Here is a 25209-nt window from a genome sequence, read left to right on the forward strand (position 1 = left end):
CCAGGGCTTCTATCAGGGGGAGACAAGAGGTACTTGTACCAGGCTCCAATCAAAAGAGTTTGACTTTGGCAATACTTTGGCAATACTGGAACTTTAAGACATGAGGGCCAAAGGAGCGTCTCTGGTATGGGGCCCGGGAATTTCTGAATGGAGTTCTGCTGATAGCACAGTTTTTTATTACATTAAATCTTTTACTGGACAACAGACTCCCATCATAACTGTGTCTTCCTCATCACAAGCGTAGAAAATTTGCATTAATATCTCACAATGGTTATCACAAAGGTAGTTTAGAAAATGTTAGACTAGACTATTTAGTTTAGAAAAAATCAAGAAAGTCTATTCCTGTCTCTAGTTCCTATCCACATCTCTCCATTTCTGTTCCTCTAGTTTAATAGTTTACAGTTACTGTAGTTATAATCTTCAAAGGTATAAATGGAACAAAATGTGTTATTACCTAGAAGATGGTTAGTACATTGCTTCCCTATGGTGATTAAATTTTCCTTGCATCCTGCTGATCTCTTGCGCATTTTCAAATCTCTTTCAGTGTCTGTTCATGTTTCAGCTCTTTCATTCTTAGATTCTCTTTAGATTCCTGAGCCAATTTGGATCAACAAAGTGAAGAATATGTGACCCTGCTGCTCTGTTTAGGAGAGAAAGAAGTATTATCTCGTATAAAAGCAGACTACACAAAATAATTTATAAAACATTCATTAGTTAAATGTTCACAGAACTCCTGAGAAAAGAAATGAAAAGGACTTAAAAGAAATTAAAAGGAAGTTAAAAGGGCTAAATAGTGGCACAACGGGAAAAGGAAAGTTCAAAGATGGAATTTCATAGTAACAGTAGGAGTGTCAGTGGAAGGAAAGCTTTTTATTTAGCTGTATGTATTGTACATTTTGAAATTTCAAAATATAAATAATGTAAATTTCTATGTTTTTTTTTTCAACATAGTCAAGAGCCTGGTTTAAATAGTGTAGAAACCTGGCTGTCAACATTGTGCCATTTATGTCTCCTACACAACCATATGCCACCCTAGCTTTTTATGAGTAGTTTTCTGGTCTTTTTTCACTTCTAATTTAGGCCAGGTGTACCTTCTTGGTATACATATATATGTAAATGAGAAAAGTACTTTGTTCACATGACTTACCGCATTGATTTCCTCATTATTATTTTTTGTCTGTGAGTCATTGGCAGTTGGGACATCTAGCATTCAAGTAATATGACTATGTCTACAGGTGTAAGCCTTGTCTTTAGAGTTAATGCTAGGCTTACATGTAAGGTCAAGGCTTAAAATGTCCAAAAACCTGTTTTTCCATTTCTATTTGAAGGTTTATTATTATTTAATGTAACTATTCATTGTTATTTAAAGTTGCTAGAAACCCTAACAGAGGCACTGTGTATTTTAAAGAATTACTATTTGGTTCTATTGCATTTCATTGCTGTTAATTGCTCTACAACCTATTTGCAACCAATTTCTGTCTCTATGCACACCAGTTATGGCCGCAAGGTTTACTTATGGTGCTAACAGTGCACCATACCTGAGTATTATGTGCTGAAAGAACCATTAGTAGAAGCCTGTGTTTAAGGATAATAAAACAGAAGCGCCATTGGAAGTAAATGTGGTAGGGTGACAATACAGGAGTAAAATTATAAACAAGGTTAGAGCATTGTCACCCAATAGCAGGAAGTGCCTGAACAAGGACATCATATGACAAAGATTATTATAGTAGAAGCAGAAAATGTATAAAACTGAAAATAATTTTTAAAAGACGGAAAGAGAACGCCATGTCTCTATAATATGACTCATAAGGCCAACACTTTTAACTCATTAACTGGAAACGTTTAGTGATACCAACTATTATATTCATAAGTGGACCTGTCATTATTATTACAAGTTTTCAGGAATACAATGCTCACAATATTTGGCAAAATTATATTTGTTTTTAAAAAAGCTCACAGATTTTTCCTAGGAATTGATGATCGTTTGGACAACCAAGCCATTGTACCCCGACAAAGTGGCAATACCATCAGGCGGTTTCATTTCTGCAGTAAAATAACCTTACATGTCTGATTGCAGTTGCCCCTGCCATCTTTCTTCATCTCTTCTTGGATTTGATCTTCAGCCATTAAGATTGGGCAGACCCGGAATGATATAACTCCCACACAGATGCATGGAGTTCATTCAGTCTTGGCAACTACAGGGCAAGATGGGATGGACCGGATATCTCAGCATCCATTTTTGACTGAAGAAAACAGCAATCAGGCAGGTAAGTAGGGATAATGTCTGTCCTCTTTGCAATAAACACCTGTCTGACTGCAAATTATTAAAGTAGAACTAAGATAATATTATTTTTTATTGGGAACATTTAAATGAATATAACTTCAGAATATATTCAGTGCAATACGTTTACTGCTCCTTCTGTACACTTTTATGAATTATTTCGATTATTATCTTGATGATTAAGTATACTGAGTCTGTGCACAGCTGGAGGGGTTTTTGAAGTGTGTGCTGCAGCTAATGAGCAGATTGATTCTTGGATTCAATCCTGGGAATCTTAGTTCCAGGCTCTAGTTGCTAGATCCTCAACTGGCTTCTTGCTGTGATATGCCCATGACTTTTTCAATACCGACCCTGGCTTGACCCTGAATTCACTCTCTGTTTCTCTATTGCATTGGCCCCAGCCTGTTCTGACTCCGATTACTATTATTATCTTTCAAAATTTTAAACAAGATTTACTTAACCTGCAGCAAATCAAAACTGGAGAGGTTTGTTCATCCTAAACATTAATATTACATGTATTATCCACATACAGTTACACAAAAACAATATTTCTCATTAAAGTGTTTGTTCATATTCATTGGTTTTTTTTTTGTAGGTATGTGAAATAGGTTATAAGTGTAATAAAATTCTCCAAATCTCTAAAGAGGAAAAGCATAAGAAAAGGGTAAAAGGTAACTTCTTGACATAAGACAATACCTTAGCAATGACATTTGAAACTACAGAGCATAGTCATAATGATAAAGTAATGAAACCTAAGAACCTGCTTGAGAATAAAGAATTGAGCCATTTCTAAAATGTGCTTAAATTTCCATCACGAACATTTTAACGACAGCTGAGAAGTTTTTACTCAAATAACTACAAAATTATTGTCTAGAACAAGATTTTAAGAAGATGGACTTCATAAAATACAATAATCATTTAGTCCATGCTCTTTCAGATAGTTTTTTTTTTTTTATGAAGTAATAAAATTAAATGAGGACAATTAACAGCTGTATCGAAGTAACCATTTATTTATAAGCATATGATAATCATTAACATTTACAGGAAAAAGAAGAAAGTGAAAAAGTTGCAAAAACTATGGTTATTGTGACAAAATAACAAGCTGTAGACAACAAAGGGCAGCTAGTAATTGGTGCATAAAAAAGATTTTTTCTTTAATAACAATTACAAGCTTTGTATCAAATATGCTACAGGGGGGCACTATTCATAGGTGACCTTGATAAAAGAAGATTTCTTTTTGATGTGTTAAATGTATTTAAATTCAAGCAAGTTTAATGGTTACATGGATTTCTAAAAAAAGGGATGTTATTTTATATTTATTGTTGAATAATGGTAAAACCTTTGTGTACTGTTCTCTGACTAATAAACATTTCACAGCAAAAATCTTCTTTTGCCTTATTACTCTGTGTGATTATCTGAACTCTTTAGTAAATATAAATTAAAAAATATAAACTGTTCCACAAACACAGTGACTCATAAAAAAAGAGAAAATGCCCAATGGGCAGTTTACATTTGTGTTCCTATATAAATAACAACGTTCCACTGCTTTTCATGACCAGTGTCTTGGATAGTGTTGCTTAAAGAGGCATCTGTTCCATCCATTGGACATTTGACAAAAAAGAAGCAAATATTCAGCTTCAAGCATAACTGAAGCTGAACCAGAGTTACCTTGGCAACTGTTTAGTTGGCAAGGTAAACAACATTTGTAAGTCCCTAAATGTGCACAAAAGACAGCCTCTGGCCACTGTGTACATTACTAACAAGCTCCTAAAGACTGTAGGCAATGAGCTTTGCAGGTCAATAAATATGATGGTGATCATTGACTGGTGATTACCAGGGGCAGCTCCATAATGACCACCAACTGCTAACCTGTTTTCCTTGACAATGGGCCTACAACCCAAGATGTGCAATGGTCACAAGCAATGATGAGCTGGAAGCACCCACATCAATGACCTCAAGCCAAACACTCAGCTTCAGCCCCTTGCTAATGTACAGATGGACATTACATACTACATTCTTAAAATTGGGATAATATTGAAACAAGGGAATTATTCATTTCTATTATAACTGAAAAGTTCAATGTTCAGGATGATTTCAATATGCTCAAGACTGAACAGCTACACTAGCTTTAGATCAAGCCCTCACTTCTCTAGCTGCTTGTACTGTTTAGTAATGCAGGTTTTTAATAGGGATGAGCGGGACATTTCCGCAGAATCTGTGCAAATATAAGCTTTACAGTGCAAAAGCCTTTAATTCTGTCATATGGCCCATAACCCATTGGCCAATTCAGTGTTTCCAAGTGTCATTGCAAAGTCTGATAATATATACAGAGTCTCATTATCCATTTATTTAAAATTCTTATTTAAACTAACCAGATCGACAGGACTGAAAAAAGAGTAAAAATACGATGAATAATAAATACATTGAGACTGAATGATTAAGGTTTTCCAAGACTGGAGAGGATAGACTACCATAACAGAACCTGGGTGATCAATCCAGCCTGGAATAGATTTTCTAAAAGTAATTTGATATTAGTTGGCAAACATTTTCTATTCTGCACCAGATCCATTCCAAGTTTGTTGGATCACCCAGGTTCTCCCATAATAGTCTATCACCTCCAGTCTTGGAGAGCTTTATTAAATTAGACCTAATAAATTAACATAGCATTTTCTCTCATTTTATCCTAATATATATCATAATATCTTAAAAAGAATTTCTATTAAGAAATAACTGTACTATCAACAACTAAGAACATGAAATTACACAATCCAGTAGTATGGTAATCATCCCTGTTTAAAACATAGAGAGTGAAAAAGTAGGGAGATAATGATACAATAAACATGTCCAGTCTGCCAACTTAGGTTTAAAAAATGTATTTTTAGGGGGATAATAATAACTAGAAAAAAAGGGAAAAAGACAAGGAACTGGAAAAGGGGAAAAGGGGAATGTGGCAACTATGTGGCAACTATGTGGCAAAAGAGACAACTATATAAATTAAACTCCAACTTGGTTCCAATAGAACCAAGTTAGGTGAAATTGAGCATAGGTGGCCTTTAAGGAGGCTGTTGAATCTTCCATGTGCATGATATTGTTTATTTTATTAATTTAAAAACAATTGAGTTACTGTAGGTGAGGCTGGGGTTCTTCTAAAGGGAAGCTATACAAGCCTTGACAGCATTAACTAAGTGCATATGAAGTAACCTATTGTATTTTTTATAGGACAATGAATGAAGATGGTAAAGACGGGGGGAAATGTGTGTGCAGTAGCCACAGCCTTTGAAATCCTGTAATGTGAAGAATAAACTTACAAACTTGAAAACAAAGTTTACCTAATTTTGACAGGACTAAATAATGTGGATCATGATCCAAATTCAATAAAATCATTCTTTCATCCTTGTGGATCATGTTTCCCATTTTGGCATCTCCAGCAACTACTTGAAAAAGATGGATAATATCTATGTAAAAATGTGTCTTATACCATCTGGACAAAAAATGTATAATTAATTTCTTGATACCTATAAGCTATAGAAGCTTCATAAGAGGAAATAATCGTGCAGTTGACCTGACATGGGGTAAATGTAAACCAAGCTCTCTCTCCCATTGGTGTATACATTTTGGTATAGGATATTTGTCAGCAATAATGAGAAGAGCATAAAGCTGTGGCAAGTACCCCAAGGTCTTCCTGGGTGGCAGACTTAGACTTAGGGCTNTTCTGCACCAGATCCATTCCAAGTTTGTTGGATCACCCAGGTTCTCCCATAATAGTCTATCACCTCCAGTCTTGGAGAGCTTTATTAAATTAGACCTAATAAATTAACATAGCATTTTCTCTCATTTTATCCTAATATATATCATAATATCTTAAAAAGAATTTCTATTAAGAAATAACTGTACTATCAACAACTAAGAACATGAAATTACACAATCCAGTAGTATGGTAATCATCCCTGTTTAAAACATAGAGAGTGAAAAAGTATGGAGATAATGATACAATAAACATGTCCAGTCTGCCAACTTAGGTTTAAAAAATGTATTTTTAGGGGGATAATAATAACTAGAAAAAAAGGGAAAAAGACAAGGAACTGGAAAAGGGGAAAAGGGGAATGTGGCAACTATGTGGCAACTATGTGGCAAAAGAGACAACTATATAAATTAAACTCCAACTTGGTTCCAATAGAACCAAGTTAGGTGAAATTGAGCATAGGTGGCCTTTAAGGAGGCTGTTGAATCTTCCATGTGCATGATATTGTTTATTTTATTAATTTAAAAAAAATTGAGTTACTGTAGGTGAGGCTGGGGTTCTTCTAAAGGGAAGCTATACAAGCCTTGACAGCATTAACTAAGTGCATATGAAGTAACCTATTGTATTTTTTATAGGACAATGAATGAAGATGGTAAAGACGGGGGGAAATGTGTGTGCAGTAGCCACAGCCTTTGAAATCCTGTAATGTGAAGAATAAACTTACAAACTTGAAAACAAAGTTTACCTAATTTTGACAGGACTAAATAATGTGGATCATGATCCAAATTCAATAAAATCATTCTTTCATCCTTGTGGATCATGTTTCCCATTTTGGCATCTCCAGCAACTACTTGAAAAAGATGGATAATATCTATGTAAAAATGTGTCTTATACCATCTGGACAAAAAATGTATAATTAATTTCTTGATACCTATAAGCTATAGAAGCTTCATAAGAGGAAATAATCGTGCAGTTGACCTGACATGGGGTAAATGTAAACCAAGCTCTCTCTCCCATTGGTGTATACATTTTGGTATAGGATATTTGTCAGCAATAATGAGAAGAGCATAAAGCTGTGGCAAGTACCCCAAGGTCTTCCTGGGTGGCAGACTTAGACTTAGGGCTGTATTTATAAAACAGGGAATCTGATATTCCCTTAAATGTTCCCTGATAAAAATCAACTACTGGACCTGAAGGATTCCCACAAGGTAAATGTCTGATTCCATTTTTATAAATAGAACTCTTAGAGTTGAGCATATTTTCCTGATTTTTTTAATCTTGGTTTTAGGTGTTTTTTATACTTAAATGTAATACTTTTTTTTAACTATAATCATTCATATTCATATTAACTATACTCATTAGTATGGAGTAAGATGTTCCTTTTTTTTATACAGGGAACTGTTTTGAAGCAGAGGTGTTCTCAATTTACATTTACTTTTAATTGTATTTTCTTTTAATAAAAAGTCTAAAAAAGTACATTCAGATTTGAATAATGCACACCCTGACATCCATTACCCATTCACCCTAATGTTGTTCTGATTTATTATACGTTAGCTTTTCTTTTCATTTCAAAGTTTTCAAAAATTCATAAGAGAAAAAACACACATCAAGGTTTACTGGCAAAGCCACCTACTCAAAGCAAGTGTTTCCACGGGGACAGGTGACAGGACTGTGTAAAGTGTTTTGACCTCACACTTTACCGCCAACTTATCTTAGTCCATTCTCCTTTTTTACAATAGTAGTATTAGACCTAAAAAAGCCAAATGGAGTTTAACTTGAAATTACACAAATTGTTTTAAAAACATGCACAAGATAAATTGTAAATAGTGTTTTCTTTCTTTTGCCTATTGGAGACTCTTAACATGCAGTGGGAATGAAAGGGCAGGAAGCAACCCCAATCCCATTCCTAATTTATACTGGGTTGCAGGAGGGGTTGCAAATTTTTCCCCTTGCAAGTAAACTTTAAGTTAACTTGCATGGGGAAAAAAGTCATACAGTACTGTACAGTGCTTTTTTATTTTATAAAACAGCCACATCTGAATTAGAAAAACCTATCTCTTGCCAGCATAATACAGAGAAGAACTCTTGATCTCTGGCTGTAAGTAGTAGTCTACCTGCGGAGGTCAAACATATTCTAGTTTAGGTGTTTGCTCAAGTGTGTAGAGCTACACGTCTGACTCAGTAGGGTGCATGTGAAACTTTTGTGGACTGACCACGCTGTTGCTGATTTCTAGAAATGAGCATAATTTTATAGAAAAACAGATCATTTAATAGAAAATATAGGTAGCAAACCTGTGTTCCCCAGCTTCATATAAAAAAAGGCCCTCTTGAATCAGGTTTGGCAAAAACAAGAGCCATTTGCACCTAATAGTGGCAAAGACCGTTATTAGAAGAGAGGGTCCTTTACACAGAATGTGAGCCCTGTGTTGTGTAAATCTGCCAATGGGAAGTCTATTTAGAATCTGGAAGTCCAGTTTATTGAAGAGGGCCACACATATCCACCCCTCTAATACTTACTTTTGTAGGTTCAGTGCTATCCAAATTGACTGTTCACAAGAAGCAGACTTCTCCCAGCTAAGCTTTACCCCTTGTAGACTGGCTGGCTTATTTATTGGCCCTGATTTATTAAAGCTCTCCAAGGCTGGAGAGGATACACTTTCATCAATGAAGCAGGGTGATCCAGCAAACCTGGAATAGATTTCTTCAAAGTAATTTGCAATGTGCTAGCAAATAATTCGAATCCTAGACCAGATCCATTTTAGGTTTTCTGGATCACCCAGCTTCACCAGATGAAATTGTATTCTCTCCAGCTTTGGAGAGCTTTAATAAATCAGGCTTATTATCTCACTCACAGCAGGGAAACTAAAACAGTAAATATGATAAATTTACCTGGAGCCAGGATACCTCCACTTTATCTATACCACTCTTCCTGTAGGGCAGCTTCTCAATCACCTCTTCTGTTTGCAGGCAGTGCTAGTGTCTCTCAGGAAAATGATACAAGTAACTGTGAAACACAGTTTTTGATCACTGGCAACATTCAATAAATGAAAAGGAACTTGAAGAGAAAAGTACAGAGGAGGAGAGCACTGAAAGTGGCACTGTTCACTGTATTACCTCTGCAGCTGCTTTTGGTGGTGTAAGTAGTAGTGGTGCTGGTGGGAGAATTGGTGATGCTAATGGTGGTAGTAATAGGGGTAGTAGTGTATTACAAAAAACTTGGCCACAGAAAACAGCAGGTAGACAAGTAGCACTCTTTGCTTTTTAATATTTATTATTTTAACTAAAATTTTATTTGGGGACCAAACCAAAAAAAAAAAGATTGAGAAAGAAGCAATGCTTGTAAGAGGGTGCCTGAGAGGTTCTCTATGAAGTAAACTAATAGGGGTTCTAAAGGAAATTAATACCTTTACAGTATTTTACCTATTAATGGCAGGTTATGTGTATCCTGTTCTTTTTGGCTGGAGTTCTATTTTGGTAAATTGAAATTTACTTCCTTAAATCTAATTTATTAAAACAACAGAATAGCTCTATTTGGTTTAAAATGAGCTCTGCTGCAAAGAGGAAACCACATAGTACAAGGGAAATAGCAGAAAAAGGAGTAAGCTTTTCTGAGCAGGGTCCTCTCCTCCTGTTTCGTTGTTTGTATCTGTCATTTGCAACCCCTAGTTCATATACAGTGGTACGTAATATGTTGACGCTATATAAATACTGTCTAATAATGTAATAAAAAGCTGTACTACACTGCTAAAAACTTGCTGATGAAAGTAGAATGTGGAATGACAGAGAGATGAGCTCAGAAGTCTGTTCTGATCTTCTGCCCTTCCAGACACAGTTGTGTTGTGCTGTGTTAATTTCAGTACTGGCTGAACAAAAAAACAAATCAACGGAAGGTAAAATAGTTTCCATGCATGATTTATTCATTTGTTTTAATGCTTTGCCTGGAGTTCAGAAAAATAAAGCTACATTTTGTTCTAGAAAGGGTTATCTATTCAGTGATGACATTGCGGGGTGTAATTGAAACTGCATTTCAGAAAAGAGTTGGAGACAGAGAGGGAAAATCCCGCAAGCAAGACACGAAATAGTAGTAAATAAGAAAAAAAAAAATAGGGAGTGAGTTTTGCAGGTGCAATTGTGATTTGAAAACTTAAAGGCTTGAGTGCTATACAAGCAGGAGTGTTTGGCATATAAAAGTGGATAAAGCATGAGTAGTATAGGAAGAGATTGCTGGCAACACTTTACCCAGGGTAAAGTGTAGTAATTAGTAAAGGTTTTCTAAAATGCCTAGTTTTTTTCCCCCAAAAGCAATATTACAGGTAGTTTGTAACCTTTCATAGAAATGAAAACATCCACCTGTCTGGCCCAAGAGTTGCTAATAAAGTAAGAAAATGTTACTCGGACAAAAATTAAAGATGAAGTTTATTCTGCTAATATTTTGCCTTGCTTTGATCCTTTCCTCACCCCTCATCAAAATACTAATGAAATTACAAAAGAAAAATTGCTTTTATCACATGCATGCTTTTAGAGCTGGTAATGCAATATTTAAATTAGAGGACGGCTGTTGGTAAGGGTCAGAATGGTGATGTACATGCTGAACCTCCATAATTGAAAGATCTGTAATCCAATTGATCAAAGGTGTGGGCCATGGAAGGACAAAGCTAGATGATGCTAGATGTTCTTAATCCAGGAAACAAAGTGCAGTTTTGGTATAGGAGCGGTTTCTATACAGAGACTGAAGGTAAGGTTGGAGATCAGCCTTACATTTGCAGCTTTAAAGTTTCCAGGAGTTCCATTGTTTCAAATCTGTCAAAAGCCTTCCAGCCACAGATCAGCTTTCGGCACTATCCATCACTTTGCTCATCAGGAATAAATCAGTATTTAGAAGAACTTTTGATGGGCAGTTGGTGAACATTTGGTGAACCAACATGATTGTTGCATATATGAGATTCTGGCAGCCAAGGTCACAGTGGTAAAATAGCAACAGTCTCACTTTACAAAGGCCCATATGAACTAGTCCTAAATCAAACCTTTTGTTCCCATCAAGGTAATTATGAAGTGATTAAGTGATCTGGAGCCACATAGATTGATGAACAGGAGCATTATCCAAAGAAACAATAGCTGGAAGCAGACACATAATTGGCAGGACATAGTTTTAGTGTTAATTCTATCTAGTTGTAGTTAGAATATTCATGGAATTGTTTTTTCTTGATGATATTGATGATGCCTCACAGTTTTCCAGGTTCAGACATTAATATTCAGACAGCAGGAACATATTAATCCAATTACCATGACATGTGAGACTGTAGATGCTGACTGTCCAAGACCAGGAGGTATGAAATTTGTTGAACCAACCTGTTCGTACAGTGTAGTAAGGAATGACAAGACCTGTATTTTGGGAAGACAAAACAACCTTTCAACCAATGTGACAGGTTCAGTTGAAAGTGACTAATGATAGATATTCAATAATTTGAAAAAAATAATTTTTACAGGTATATTAATGTCATTTCATTGTTCTTAGGAGCGTATTCTTATTGTTTATGGTATCAACCACAACAGGACTGTAAATGGAAAAACAACAATGAATATTAGTAAATATTAAATTTTGTACAACCAGAAAAAAAATCAGATTTTATTCTAGTTTCTATTTCTACTTCTTTTACTTTTACATCTACTCTTGGTAGATCATGTATAAAATTTTATTTATTTTATTTTTTTGCTTATGATATGGAAGGAGTATTTTTGGAAGTCAATGAACCAGATCAGAGCTTTGGCTATAAATAGAACTAATTCCTGTATCAGAATCTGTATCATTTTGAATACCCATAATAGACATGGCGGCAGTGATATTTCTTAGCTCTTCACTTGAAGATATGCTATATGGATGTTGAAAGTTATAGGTCTCCAAACTGTTTGATTTGTTTAATAATTTCAGTTCTTGTTTTAACAGGTCATGTTCTCTTTTCTGTCTGAGTAAAACAGAATCATGATAGTTGATTTCCTCTTGAATGTAGCTTAAGAGTAAATGTAATTTTACTCCCACTTGTAGAGTTTCATCCACAGTTTGTCTAAGATTTTGCAACATACACATTTCCCAACTTTCCTTTAAATTTTGCTCGCCAGCACTCGAGTCTTCACATTGACATATGGGAATTGGAAGAATTTGTTTAATTTCATTGGAAAATATCTCTGTATGCAAGTAAGGACTCTTTGTATCATCTATATTATATTTTAAATTCTCTGTTTCTAGCAAAGACATGCAGCTCTGCTGTTTAAGCATATCATCTTTCAAGTGGCTGTAGTGAGCCGAGTGTTCATCTATGGCTTCTTTGTCCAGCTGTAGGTATGTTTTGTATTCCTCAAACTGCTCATCCAGCTCTTGCATTCTGTTTATTTGTTTTTTAATCGTGAGATCCTGAGAAGCGATTACTTGAACAAGTTTGTTTATGCTTTTTGTTTCCTGATCAAGATCCATGCCCTTTTTCATCTTTGATAATTTTCTAAATGTCTTCCTTACAATGCTCTTCTGTTTATTCAGTGGAAAAGATTTAATAACAGATGCTGTACTGCGATGAGGATAGATTGTGTGTTTATGATATTCAGCATTATTCCATATACCACAAGGCTGCAGGAGCTCAGATTTTACAAGAAAAAAGTTTACGTTAACTTTTTCTGCACCCCATGACTTCCAAAGCTTTAACATTTTTGTATTAGGTGGTAATGTGCATTGGAATCCTCTCCATTTTTCAGTGATATAATATTCTTTAGGATTACCCAACTGGCTTTTACCCTTTATAGTTTGTTGTTGTTCTTCAAGAAGAGCTTGTACAACATCCGCACTACTGGTATCCCTTGTTAATCCATAAATTAACTTTTCTTCCTGGCCAACCCATACAACAATATGCTCGGATCCAGGTTCCATATTTTCATTTGATTACCTAGGAAGGTAAATTTCAAAAAGTTAGGTTCATTCAGAACAAATACTGGGTCTATTTATTAAGCAGTTAATCTGCACTCACAACTCAAGTTATATTAAAAATATCATTTACATTTGTAGAACAACCAGGTATAACTCATTCATTACAAGGCAGCTTTAAAACATGGTAATTAGCATGACAGTATCAAAACCTTAATCGGAAAGGGAGTTCACATAGCTCTTTTTTCCTGAATGTGTTTTACAGGTAGAAGAAAGATCAAACTGTGATCCTTTAAGTTAGGTACTGTGGTCTTACAATACAGAAAGGGTCATGCAACAAACAGTGCACTGCTAAACAGTGTCAGTGCTTGTTTCACATGGCACCACATCAAGATGTAATGAGAACACAACTGACTCCTGTAGTACTATTAGTACATATAAAGGGAGTTTCTGTGTTATAATGACAGATAATAATGACAGAAAATAGGATAATAATGACAGACTTTTCACAGATAGACTTTTATTTGTGGTGGTAGATATGAGCCACATCATGCATTGTGTAAGTAGTTTATCTTTGCCTAAAACAGTACAGGTACTTTGGATGTTTTATAATTGTCATGCTGCTGGTTAAATCTATCATAAAGTGTGGAGTGCCGTTTAGCCAATCAGTGACTTACCTAGTAGGCAAAGACATCAATTCGCAGGTAGTCCAGGATAAAATGGTATCTTTGGCAAATAGTTAGTTACTGAGAACAGTGTAATTCCCAGGATTGAAATTGCTTTAAAAAGACTATACATATGTATAAAATTATTTTCTGTATAATACAATTAGTTACATGCATTTGTCAGTGTACCATGTGTAGCATGTTTTTTTTTTTCATAAAATTTGTTCATACAGTCAAAATCAGTACTATTGCTTGTGATATCAGAGCTAAGCAGCAGAATAAGACAAGGACATAAAAGGGTGCTTGAAGAGTTAAAAGAGTTGCATATCATGCATTTGCTGAAGCTGTAATTTGCAAACAGAAATACTGTTTATTTTACATTTTTTATTTAGTTTTTGTATGAACGACCAGGGATTCAATCACACAAGCATAAAAAAGTAATAAGTAGACCTTGGTTCAACATCATTAAATTGGACTTTTTGAACTTTATACACGTTGCAGAACAGGGGAAAGCCAGGGCAGCCAAAATGGTAATACATCAGTGTATGTTATGATACACATGTGGGAGTAAAAGACACCAGGAATTCAGTGTTACCAGCCCTGGGACAATCCTATTTTTATGCATCTAGTGAACACAAATTGCCTTTACATGTTTTACATTTACATTTATAAAAGCCAAATTCCAAGTCATGCATATTTTTCTTTTTTTATGTTCCCTGTATTTTTGCATTCTTGTTAAATCTGTGTCCTAGGATAACATAATATGATAGGATAATATAATATGAGAACAAATACTATACAATACAATACATTTAAAGCTGACAAATACAGACATGTTTTGGGCGTGAGAAAAATGAGTCAACTGGTGTACCATAAAAGCTACTATATTGCCAATGTTTATCTTGTATTCAACTCAAAGAAACTTAAACTTCTGCACTGCTGAATATACAAATCTGATAATGATACATTTATCCATTATCTAAAGTCCATTATCTAACTGATTTGTTAATGAAATAATTCAAATGGTGCTAAAAGTAATGGCAAGGCATACATGATTATAAGGTGTTTACTTGTATGGAGGTATGTTAACAAAGCAGTGAATCTGACATTTAGCAAATATTTTCTGCATGTGAATCTTCCAGGTGCATGGATTTTAAATGAGTGATTTACCACCAGAGATTGTTTATTGAAAGTCACATTCACTTTATTAGATAAAGATTCCACTGTGTCTATAAACAGGAAAGATATGTCATAATGTGGTGTAGTCCAACGTTTTTTTACTGTATAGGCCATTGAGGAAAGGATGATTAAGCATCACTGAGTATTGTTTTGGAAAAGTATTCTTTACAACCTTGTTACATAAATGCCTAGATGTAAACATTTCAATGTTTTGTCTTTGTACAAATAGAGATTTATATTCAGTAATAAAATGTTGAACATTTTAAAAGTAACCATTAAAGGGATGTCTAATAGACATCAGTAATACCATCAGTACAAACACACTGGACATTTGCTTGCAAGCATACTGGACACTTTTTTGGGGTTATTTTTTTTTTTTATTTTATTTTAATTTCATCAACCAGGTAAGCATACAGAAAGAGACATTTGGAATATACAAAAAACATAGCATGACATCCAATCTTGTAACAAAAAGTATCTCCAGAATTCAAGTAATAACCCACCAGTAATGCAAACACCAGTTACTTTTAACATTTTCAAATTATATATATAGGACAAAGGAAGAGAAATACCAACTAATAGGAGGAAGAAAAGAAGGGAAGGGTGGGATATTCATATTGTCTAAATTTGGGATACAGATAAAGAAATACCTCAAACCAGGTGTGCACTCATCCTGTAAGGTTCATTCCTTTTTAATCTCCCTCCTATTTCTGGTCACTTGAAAAAAAGAGAACAAATCAAAATGTGTCATAGGTTCTATTTCACCACAGAGTTTAGCCTTCCTTGTGCCAATGGCTAAATACACATTACAGGTTCTCCTTTTATCCCTTTCAATTAAACAGGCATCATCCAAAACTAATCTCATCAGGTACTGAAACACCATACTATCTAATCCTTATAGGCACCTGTTTAAGAGGCACATATTTGAAGGTACTTCTACCCCCATTCAAGCTATCTTTCAATACAATCTCCTATATATAAACAAAAAGAACCTGAACAGATAGCAAAATCAACCTTCATCAATCCTATTCTTCCATAAATACTTTCAATCATAGCATTATCCTCCATTAGGTTCCAATAGCTATAAAGTCTATCAGTACTTACAAAGATCAATGTTCAATTTGTGTGGAATCGGATCCAACCTTCCAAAGAGACTGCACCAGTGTATGACCTGTCTTCCCCTCTCCTCCTATCTACTGATGGATTCCCGCTGGTGGAGGCGGTGTCCCTCGTGGCCAGAACGAGTTCCGCCCATCATAATCTTCTCCTCTGGGTTTGAGTGGAACCATTTCCAAGGCTATAAATCTCATCAAATCTATGTTAAAATTATGGTATACCCCCATATGGTGACTAAGGGGGGTTGTGATCCTCCCACTTCTCACCAAATAGACATGTTTGTATATGCGTTTATTGAACTGTCACTTGGTCTTACCGACATAAAACCTATGACAGCTACAAAATACTAAGTATATGATACCAATAGATTTGCATGTGACTCTTTGTTTTATTTTGATGGGAATACCAAACGGATCTTTCCCTGAATGGATCCACCTACATTGGCGGCATGTTTCACAGGCAAAAATGCCTATAATAGGCTCCAAATTCCTTTGAACCATAGTCTCATTAAAATGGCTGTGAACTAATTTATCCCGTAAAGATGGCAGCTTCCTATATCCAAAGCTTGGGTAGCTGCCCACAAATTTGCTCAGATGTGGGTCTGATAGCAGAATGAGCCACAGTTTTTTACATATATTTGCTATTTCTTGATGTTGTGTGGAATATTTGGTTATAATTTGAGGTATATCCTGTTAACTCTTCAAATGTTTCTTTTTAAATATTAATTCTGAGAGTTTCTGTCCCTTAGCTTTATGGTAGGCTTTTTTCAGAGCATTTCTACTGTACCCCCTTTCCAGTAATCTTTCACGTAAATCTTTTGCTGCAGTTTCAAAATCGTTTTCCAATGTACAATTTCTCCCGATTCTTAAATATTGTGAATATGGTATACCGTTTTTCAGGGGTACAGGATGTGCACTATTTGCTTTTAATATGGTGTTTCCTGCCGTTGGTTTTCTATAGAGCTTAGATGTTAAGCATCTTTTTGAATCCATGCTGATTTCCAAATCCAGAAATGGAATGGATGTACCACTGCATTGCATAGTGAATTTCAAGTTTAAAGGATTGCTTTGTAAACGCAATTCACGATCCCAGCCAAATCAAGAGAACATCGTCTATGTATCTGTGCCAAAGCAGTATATGGCGTGTATACATAGACAAGGACTCATCAGAAAATATTTCCTTCTCCCATCCCCCAAGGTACAGGTTGGCCTAGGTGGGAGCACATAGTGTCCCCATCGCAACCCCCTGCACCTGGAGGTAGGTTTTGTCATCAATCAAAAACACATGGGTAAGTACATATTCTAACAACGATATTACAAATTCATTTTCTTTCTGCAGGTCCATACTAGTCTCAGATAGAAACTTGCTAACTGTTTGTATACTTAAATTGTGCGGTTTACTTAAGTACAGAGCCTCTTCATCTATGGTTACTAATGTAGCATCTGCTGGTAGATTTAGATCTTCCACAACCTTCGAAAAATCAAGGTTGTTTTTTAGGTACGAAGGTAATCCCTGAACAAATGGTCTGGGATACTCATCCACAAATTGGATGGCTTCCGAAGAAATGCTGCCTATTCCGGAAACAATCGGACGGCCCGGAGGGTTTTCCAAATTTTTATACACCTTTGGAAGTACATAAAAGTAGCCAATTTAGGATGTTGACTATTCAAGATCCTCTCTATTTTGGATAACCACATTCCCACCTTTGTCTGATGGTTTGATCACTATTTTCTCATTTTTTTGTAGTGAGGAAATTGCCTGTTGGTGCCTATAAGATATGTTTCTCTTGGACTTTCCCTGGCTTACTTCTCGTTCTCGTACTGCCTCTGTTACTTGTTGAACTAAGGCAAAAATAAGGGGGTTCTGCCTAAGATCTGGATACTTTAAAGATTTTGTTTCCACCTGAAAAATAGGTGGTCTAGTTATTAACTCACTTGGGATAGCGTCCTCACAACTTGGAATAAACGCCCTGGCTCTCTTTTCCCTTAATGCTCTGGCTAGTGCTTTACCACATTTGTTTGAGTGTTCGTTGTAAAACCCCTTGCACTTAGTGATCAAATATTTCATTTTGAAATGGCAAATTTTCTTTGATTCGTTCCCTAGTAAGTGTAATCTGCTATTCAGTGTCTGGGGTCTGATGTTGGTTATGTGTTACCTCCAAGCTATGTAACTCTGAAAATAATTGGGTCAGTTTGGCTTTCCTTTCCTTCTTACATCTATGGCCTTGCTGAACAAAAAGACCTCTAACGTAGCACTTACGTGCCTCCTACAAAGACATAGGGTTAGCCACCGATAAATTATTCAACTCAAAAAAGTTCTGATTCAATACTATCAAGCACCCTAGGAGACTCCGAAGGTGATTCGTTCAACTTCCAAGAGTATGTTTTCAACTTCCAAGAGTACATTTTGGGGATAACAGGTGCTGCCTGCAGCACTATAGAAACAGGTGCATGATCTGATATAGAGATCACCCCAATGGTAGATGACATGACTATAGGAACCGCGTGATGTTGAACTAAGAAAAAATCAATCCGAGAGTACGATTTATGCATTGCCGAGTAGAACGTATAATTTTCCTCTGATGAATGCAAGATCCACCAGATGTCTACGAGCTGATGGGAATGCAATAATCGTTTGACTCTGCGAAGGGCAGCAAAGGACATTGCTGGAGTACCTTTAAACACATCTAGTGCAGGTGAAAGAGCTATAATAAAGTCCCCTCCCATAATTTAAGTGCCTTCAGTGAAATCTAATAATTCAAGGATAGTTTCCAAAAAAGTAATCTGGTTAGTATTAGGACAGTACACATTCACAAAGGTGAATTTTTGAACACCAATCAATCCTTTCACTAGGAAGTATCTACCTTCTGGGTCGGCTTGATATGTGATAAGAGACCATTGCACAGACTTATGCAAGAGGATACTGACACCCTTGGATTTGGAGTCTGCTGAGGTGCTATGATATACCATGTGAAAATGGCGACCTGTCAGTTTCTGAATCTGGTCATATCCAAAGTGTTTCTCCTGTAAAAACGCCACCTGACATTTGACCTGACATGGCATCCAATAATGGGCAAACTACATGCCTCATTCCCAGGGTATGGCTGGAAAGATCCTGCAAAATCTGTATTTGAGCTCCAATAAAATTTATTGCGATGTGACTCCATGCTTGCCGCATTACTTCCTCTTTATTATTGTAAAAATGGATTCTGCACAGTACATCTCTTGGAGGGGTTCCCGGTATAGCAAGTGCCCTGCTTACCCTGTGGACCCTGTCCATCTATATGGCTGTGTTTGGAGGGCGATCGAGGTACAGGTTTAGAATTGCGGTGACGATTGCCCTTAAATCAGCACCTTTGTTGCCTTAGGAGTGTCCATGATCCACACATTATTCCTACAATTTCTATTTTCGTTGTCTTCCATGCGTAAGAAAAGTAAGGTGAGTTGAGCTTGCATATGGGATGTCGCCTCTTCCAAGGCCTGTAGTTAAGTTGCAATCGCCTCAGAACCAGATTATAGCACTGATACTTAAGTGTCCACTGACACCAGTTGTTGTAAAGATTCCAGCTGTCTTTTTAGGGAGCTTTCAATTCTAGTTGCTAGGGCAATAAGGTCATCTTTGGAAGGGAGCTTACTCAATATGGCTTCCAGCTGCACGTGTGAGCAGGCTGGAACCTGTTCATTCATGTCAGAGGATGTGCCTGCCTTCTGTATAAGCGGGGTGAGCAGGCAGGGATCAGGGCTTTCTTCAAATCTTGCAGTAGAGTCTGTGCTGCCCAGGGATGCACTAACTTAGCTCTGCCTGTCGGCAGTTGTGACACGCTGCAACGCCATCTTGGCTTCGGCAGGTGCTTACGGAGATTTAGCCATCGATGCAAAAAACTGCCTCAGATTTCTGCTTTTTTGCGCCCTCACGGACCACTGTGTCTTCCGGCGCTGGGACATGTGAAATGACTCGGTATGAGGCTTCTTCAGTGTGACCAGAGTCTAAAAAATCCTGTCGATGGCACAGAGCTCCGAGAAATTGCAAGCCCATGCCGCCATTGCGTGACCACGCTCGCTTGGGTTATTTTTGAAAGCCATACATTGTGATAAAAAATGCACTATTATACTATCAAATGTATGCATAAAATAATACTTTATGAAGATGCTGGACAAGTCAGCCAGGGGCAGAGAAAAGACCATGCAGCCCCTGCAGCTACAGCAGCAAGTGTGATAGTTTACAGTTCTGCAAAGGAAAATAGCTGGGACTCTGCAGGGATCTGCAGCAAAGCATGACTTTTATTGTCCACTGTCTGCAATGGCTTAATTCACTCCTGGTATTCACAAGTAAAGTTTATTTTAACATTCAGACTTGTATTCTCTATGTAAAATTACATATATTCACTATATCAATTAATAAAATGTAAGAAGATTGCCTGGCTGTTCAATCCAAGTTTTTAATAAATGACCTGATCTGATTCAGACAGGCAGCTATGCTTACATTTTATAATCTTCTTCAAATTATGTGGGTTACAAATGACCCCAACGTGTTAGCACTCATCCATAAATATATCATTTGTTAATCTTTTTATTTAACTTGAGCTGGAGTATAAAGGTCTGGACTTTCTGAAATTATGTTGATGCATTGAGAGTCTTTTATAATATTAGATACTTTGCCTTTTCATTAAATCAATTTACTGCATAGGAAAAATATTCGATCTGTAGAAGAAAAAGAAACTGAATAAATTTGCTTAAGGCAGAAACAAATTTTTCAAACTGCATGGTGATAGCTCATCCAATAAAAACTATGAATAAATCATTTTTATTTTGCACATTCACACTGAGGAGAAAAGTCTGTGAAGGAATTGAAGTTTATTTACTTTCTTTCGTTTATTATTGTACTTCCTCATACTTTCATAATGCCTATCCCTTTGTTGCCATGATCACTAAGCGTGTTCAGCTCTGTATGAAAGGCATATCATTTTCTTACCAACTATCACTTTAGTAATGTTACATTTTAAATAGGCATCAAAAACTGCTGATGTTCTTTTTCCCAGACACCCTGACACCAAAAATCTGTTATTCTCCTATTTTACCCAGAAATTGTTTCTTTTTTTCATGAACATAAAGTTCACAAGCCAGCTGTAACATTTGAAAAATAAATTGATACAGTGGTACTCCAAAGTATATCGGTCGTCTTAGAAAATATATTCCCAGAGTTTTATTTTGAATTATATTTAAGCAGGTCAAAGGGAAAAACCTGATCCATCTAAAGGAAGATGTCTGCTTTAATGGAAAAGAAGAACACTGTTTAAGGGGAGCAGGTGTTGAAATCCCTAAATACAGCCAATTATAAGTTTTATCTATTTTTTCAGTTGAAGAAAAGCCAATATATAGTCCAAAATCTTAAACCTTACAAAAGGTGTGCCTGTTCTCAAGCTTCCAATAAATTATACTATATTTATATTGTAATATAAGAGCAAAGCTTTTTTTTTATTTCTGGTTAAAGCTTACTCATCTAAAACATGAAGTGAAACAGATGTAGTCACATACAAGTCCTAAAATATTTCAGCCTTTCTCTTCTTTACATCCCCATGGTATCAGACCTCATACCCATTTGTTCCACTTAAAAGTACCCCTTTCCCATGTGATCTAAAAAAAATTCCAGATGCAACAAATACACTTCTCCAAAATCTTAGGCTCTCTGCAAGCTGTTGCACTTTTCTAAAGAGACCTGCACTTCACAAACAACACCAGACCTGGTTTCCTGGACCACCCATATTAACCCATGATATTCTTTTTTCACCAGTCTTGGGGAGCGTTTATAAATCAGGCCCTATGTATTTACTACACTACTACAGAGTGTGAGGGTCAGGAGAAAAAGTAATAAAAAGCTCAACGAATAAAGTACAGGAGTTAAAGGTATGTAATGCACAAAGGTCAGAGGTAGTATGCAACATACATTGTGCAAGGGTTAGAAGTATAGTGAACAGCATCCCTTCTATTTATAGCACAGGAGTATCCTGAGACATTTCAGCAACACACACTCTCATTTATACACTCCTATACTCAAACCCAAATGTATATCCACACACTCACATACATACACACCTTCACAAACACCAGATTTGTCAGGGTTTAGGACAATGGTTCTGTATTTCAGAAACTTTCAAAGTGGAAAAAAAATCCTATCTTCAACATTGAAAAAAGTTTCTTTCCTTTTATACCCCCTCTAGGTTATATATAGAGTGCTTTTCCAAGGAGAGATTTGTAAACTCACTTTCTCCTTTTGTTATTATTTATGTTAAAATCTTTGGATTTACTTATACATTACTCATTTACCCATTTGTCAGTTATGTATACAGTATATAGCCTTTTCTGTGTGTGGTATGCTTGAAACCACTTCTTTGTTCTTGTGGGAAATACATTTATTTAACCTACGTGAACTCATTCTTTTACTAACTTTAAACAACAGTCTTTTTCTTTCCCTAGAAAATGCTGCCCTTACTTGTTGGACTAGTTTGTGCTGCAGTGACATTTATCGTGTTGCCAGTCTTAATGCTTCATAATTGTGGCAGAGCTAAATTTTTAAATGAATATTTTAACAAAAGAACATTTATTTTTAAACTTTGTATTTTATACAATTATGAAGGCATTCATAGTTGAACTGATAGTTTGATGCAATGCCTTATTAAATTATCCTGTTTTAACCTCCCTGGTGGTATGAATATTAAGTATTTTTAAATGTTAAAGTGGTACATTTTAAAATACTTAGTATTTTAAATTTCCAGCCTGGTTCCACCTCTCATCCGCACAGTAGCCCAAGCAGCGTGTCCGCACGCAGATGTTTGACCAGCATCTTCTTCCTCTGGCCTTGCGTCCCCAAGGTTTACATGCCGGGTCCGCAGATGCCAGCCGGGCATCGCCAGGTTACACAGATGCCCAGCTGGCATTGTCAGGTAAAGAAGATGCCAGGCATCGCTGGAGGACGCAGCAGGCACCGCTTACCATGTAAGCTTTTTAAACTCCCTGGCAATTCTACCCTGACTGTGTGTAGTACCATAACTCAGTGATCAGTTTTGTAACTCCACTGAATATAATTTAGCAGGTTAACATAATAGTAGTCAGCAAGGACAAGGGATTTCACAACTCTGTACATTTATAGAATGTTTTTTCACTCACATTCAACCCTCCCGCTGTGCTGATCTAAGCCACCCTCTCCCTCCTCCGCTGTATGTTCCCATAGTTCTGGCAGTCCACCGAGGTTCTACTGCAATGGGCTTCTTCTGCATTCCACTGCCTGTGGGTGTATAGTAAGGTCCCATAGACTTATATGGGCTAGGTGACCTATCTGTCTCCAGAACAGTAACAGGTCCTTCACCTTTTTTTTCCCTACTTTTCCCTACTTTCAGAAAATGGATCAACACTTTCAAAACAACATATTTTAAAAGTAAGATCATATTTGTTTCCTGTCGATCAGGCTCATAGAAGTGAAGAATATAAGTATGCTAACATCTTTAAACTTGTGACCAGAAGCTGCATTTAGTTGAAGGGAGTAACTGTTTGCCACTAGTTTCAGCGAAAATTGCAATTTTTTACAATAGTGGTATGTGACCTACAGAACCAGGGTGTTTATGTTCTTTGTGGTTCTCTATTGATTTCTCCAATCCCATGTCTTAAAGCAGCATATGAGCTCATTATAAAGTGGAGATCAGACTCATTGACAATTTATAACTATGGAAATTGGCACTACAGTGTTGAATAATATTGCTATTTGTACAAGTGGCAATCAGGCAAAAAAGTGACACTAACAACATTTGTTGTAGTGAACAGGCAGTTCACCCCATTAATATTAACCCCTATAGAATCTGAAGTCATTTTCCAACAGCATGGAAATACCTGTGTGGACAAATTTTCCACAATGCTTATAGCTCATAAGATACATGAGTACTTGTTTTAAGGTCTTTTTACTGCCTGTTTAGAATATGTAAATTCTTTTGTTTAGCAATTTTTTAGGCATGAAATACCTTCATGTCCAAAATTGCAGATGGCATTATTAAAAAATGTCAGCTCCCAATAACTTATTTATCTCCTATAGGTCTGGCAAGCTGTTCAAGCTACTTTTTTTATGGCAGCAACAAGGGGAACTAAGGCAGCTGACCCAATGTATAATTTTTAAAATTATTAATAATAAGGGTATTTATGGCTAATGTGAATAGTTCGGTGCCTAATGTACAGCATTATGCACTATTTAAATGGACCATTAGGATAATAATAATAATTTAGCAATAATATGCAATATGTGAAAGCCACATAAATCCATACGGACAGCGCAACTACTGTGAATTGATCCGATAACCCCACCAATTACTAAATCTTGTGATGTCTATTTTAGACTAGAGAGAGGGGCACTATTACAAGACTGCAAGTCAGCTCAAACATTTCTAAACATTAGCATACCGGGCACACATTTCTTAGGAAACTTATAAACTTGAAAGTTCTAATAAATCAGATATGGTTAAAGGACAGAGGTATTATGTACATATTAAATGTTATAAAAATTTTTTGACAGCAATGTACTTATAAAATCAGTTCAATAACTACTGTGTATTAATTTTTAGCTACCAAAGTTATTATTTACTGCAAATTTTATTTTCAATACACACCCTATGTAAGATGAAAATACATTTTGCATATATATTACTATCAGTGAAAGAGGTCGTTCTAACAATTATAATATTCTAGATCTGTTTAAATGATGAATGACACTTACCTTTAGTTCAGTGCATGAGTGAAGAGCCTGAAATCATGAAACAAAAAATCACTGATCAGTTTTCTCTTGTTAAAAAGACTTTAATGGTGCTTTTAACTCATAAAAAAAGCTTCAATTTTGTTTCCAAGTTTTCTGTCTTGTCTAATTGCTTGCCCTCCAGATCCATATTGAAGTGAGTAGAATTAGAGAACAGTGCTATAACTTGTTGCTGCTTGAAGTTAATATAATCACTGCCCCTTGTTACAAAGTTAACCAAGTAGAATATGAGGAAGTTAAGCAACTTCAGCTGCTTTTGAACTAGTGTTCCTGTTACACCTTTGGAAATCTTCCCAGCTGCAGAGTCAAGGAGATATTAGCTTGTGAATCCAAATGGTGACTGTACTTTCTCCACAGGGTTCTCATTTAAAATGTATAAGTACCAAGGAGTCATTTTGTGTTCAGCACTTCTGGCACTACCAGCTAGACAGCTGAACAAAAATATCACGGAATGCAAAATAAAGTAATAGCTACAGTAGTATGCAATTTCTATATATAATATTTTTATGGCTGGTCTCAATAGCCA

The 25209-nt window shown here is 36.1% G+C and overlaps 1 protein-coding gene across 1 annotated transcript; it reads right to left on the reverse strand.

Moving 5' to 3' along the window:
- Window positions 1-9214: 9214 nt before the first annotated feature.
- Window positions 9215-24882, reverse strand: RASSF9 (Ras association domain family member 9). The gene is made up of 2 exons (XM_072398722.1): window positions 24648-24882; window positions 9215-12955 (listed from the first exon to the last, which is right to left on the reverse strand). The coding sequence occupies exon 2, from the start codon at window positions 12937-12939 to the stop codon at window positions 11767-11769; it is 1173 nt and encodes a 390-aa protein (XP_072254823.1). The 5' UTR covers window positions 12940-12955; window positions 24648-24882; the 3' UTR covers window positions 9215-11766.
- Window positions 24883-25209: the final 327 nt, after the last annotated feature.

The sequence above is a fragment of the Pyxicephalus adspersus genome, chromosome 2 (assembly GCF_032062135.1).
Source record: "Pyxicephalus adspersus chromosome 2, UCB_Pads_2.0, whole genome shotgun sequence".
NCBI lineage: Eukaryota > Metazoa > Chordata > Amphibia > Anura > Pyxicephalidae > Pyxicephalus > Pyxicephalus adspersus.

What these genes read in the sequence shown, in the direction of transcription:
- RASSF9 (XM_072398722.1), bottom strand. Translation starts at nt 12,939, where the DNA reads ATGGAACCTGGATCCGAGCATATTGTTGTATGGGTTGGCCAGGAAGAA.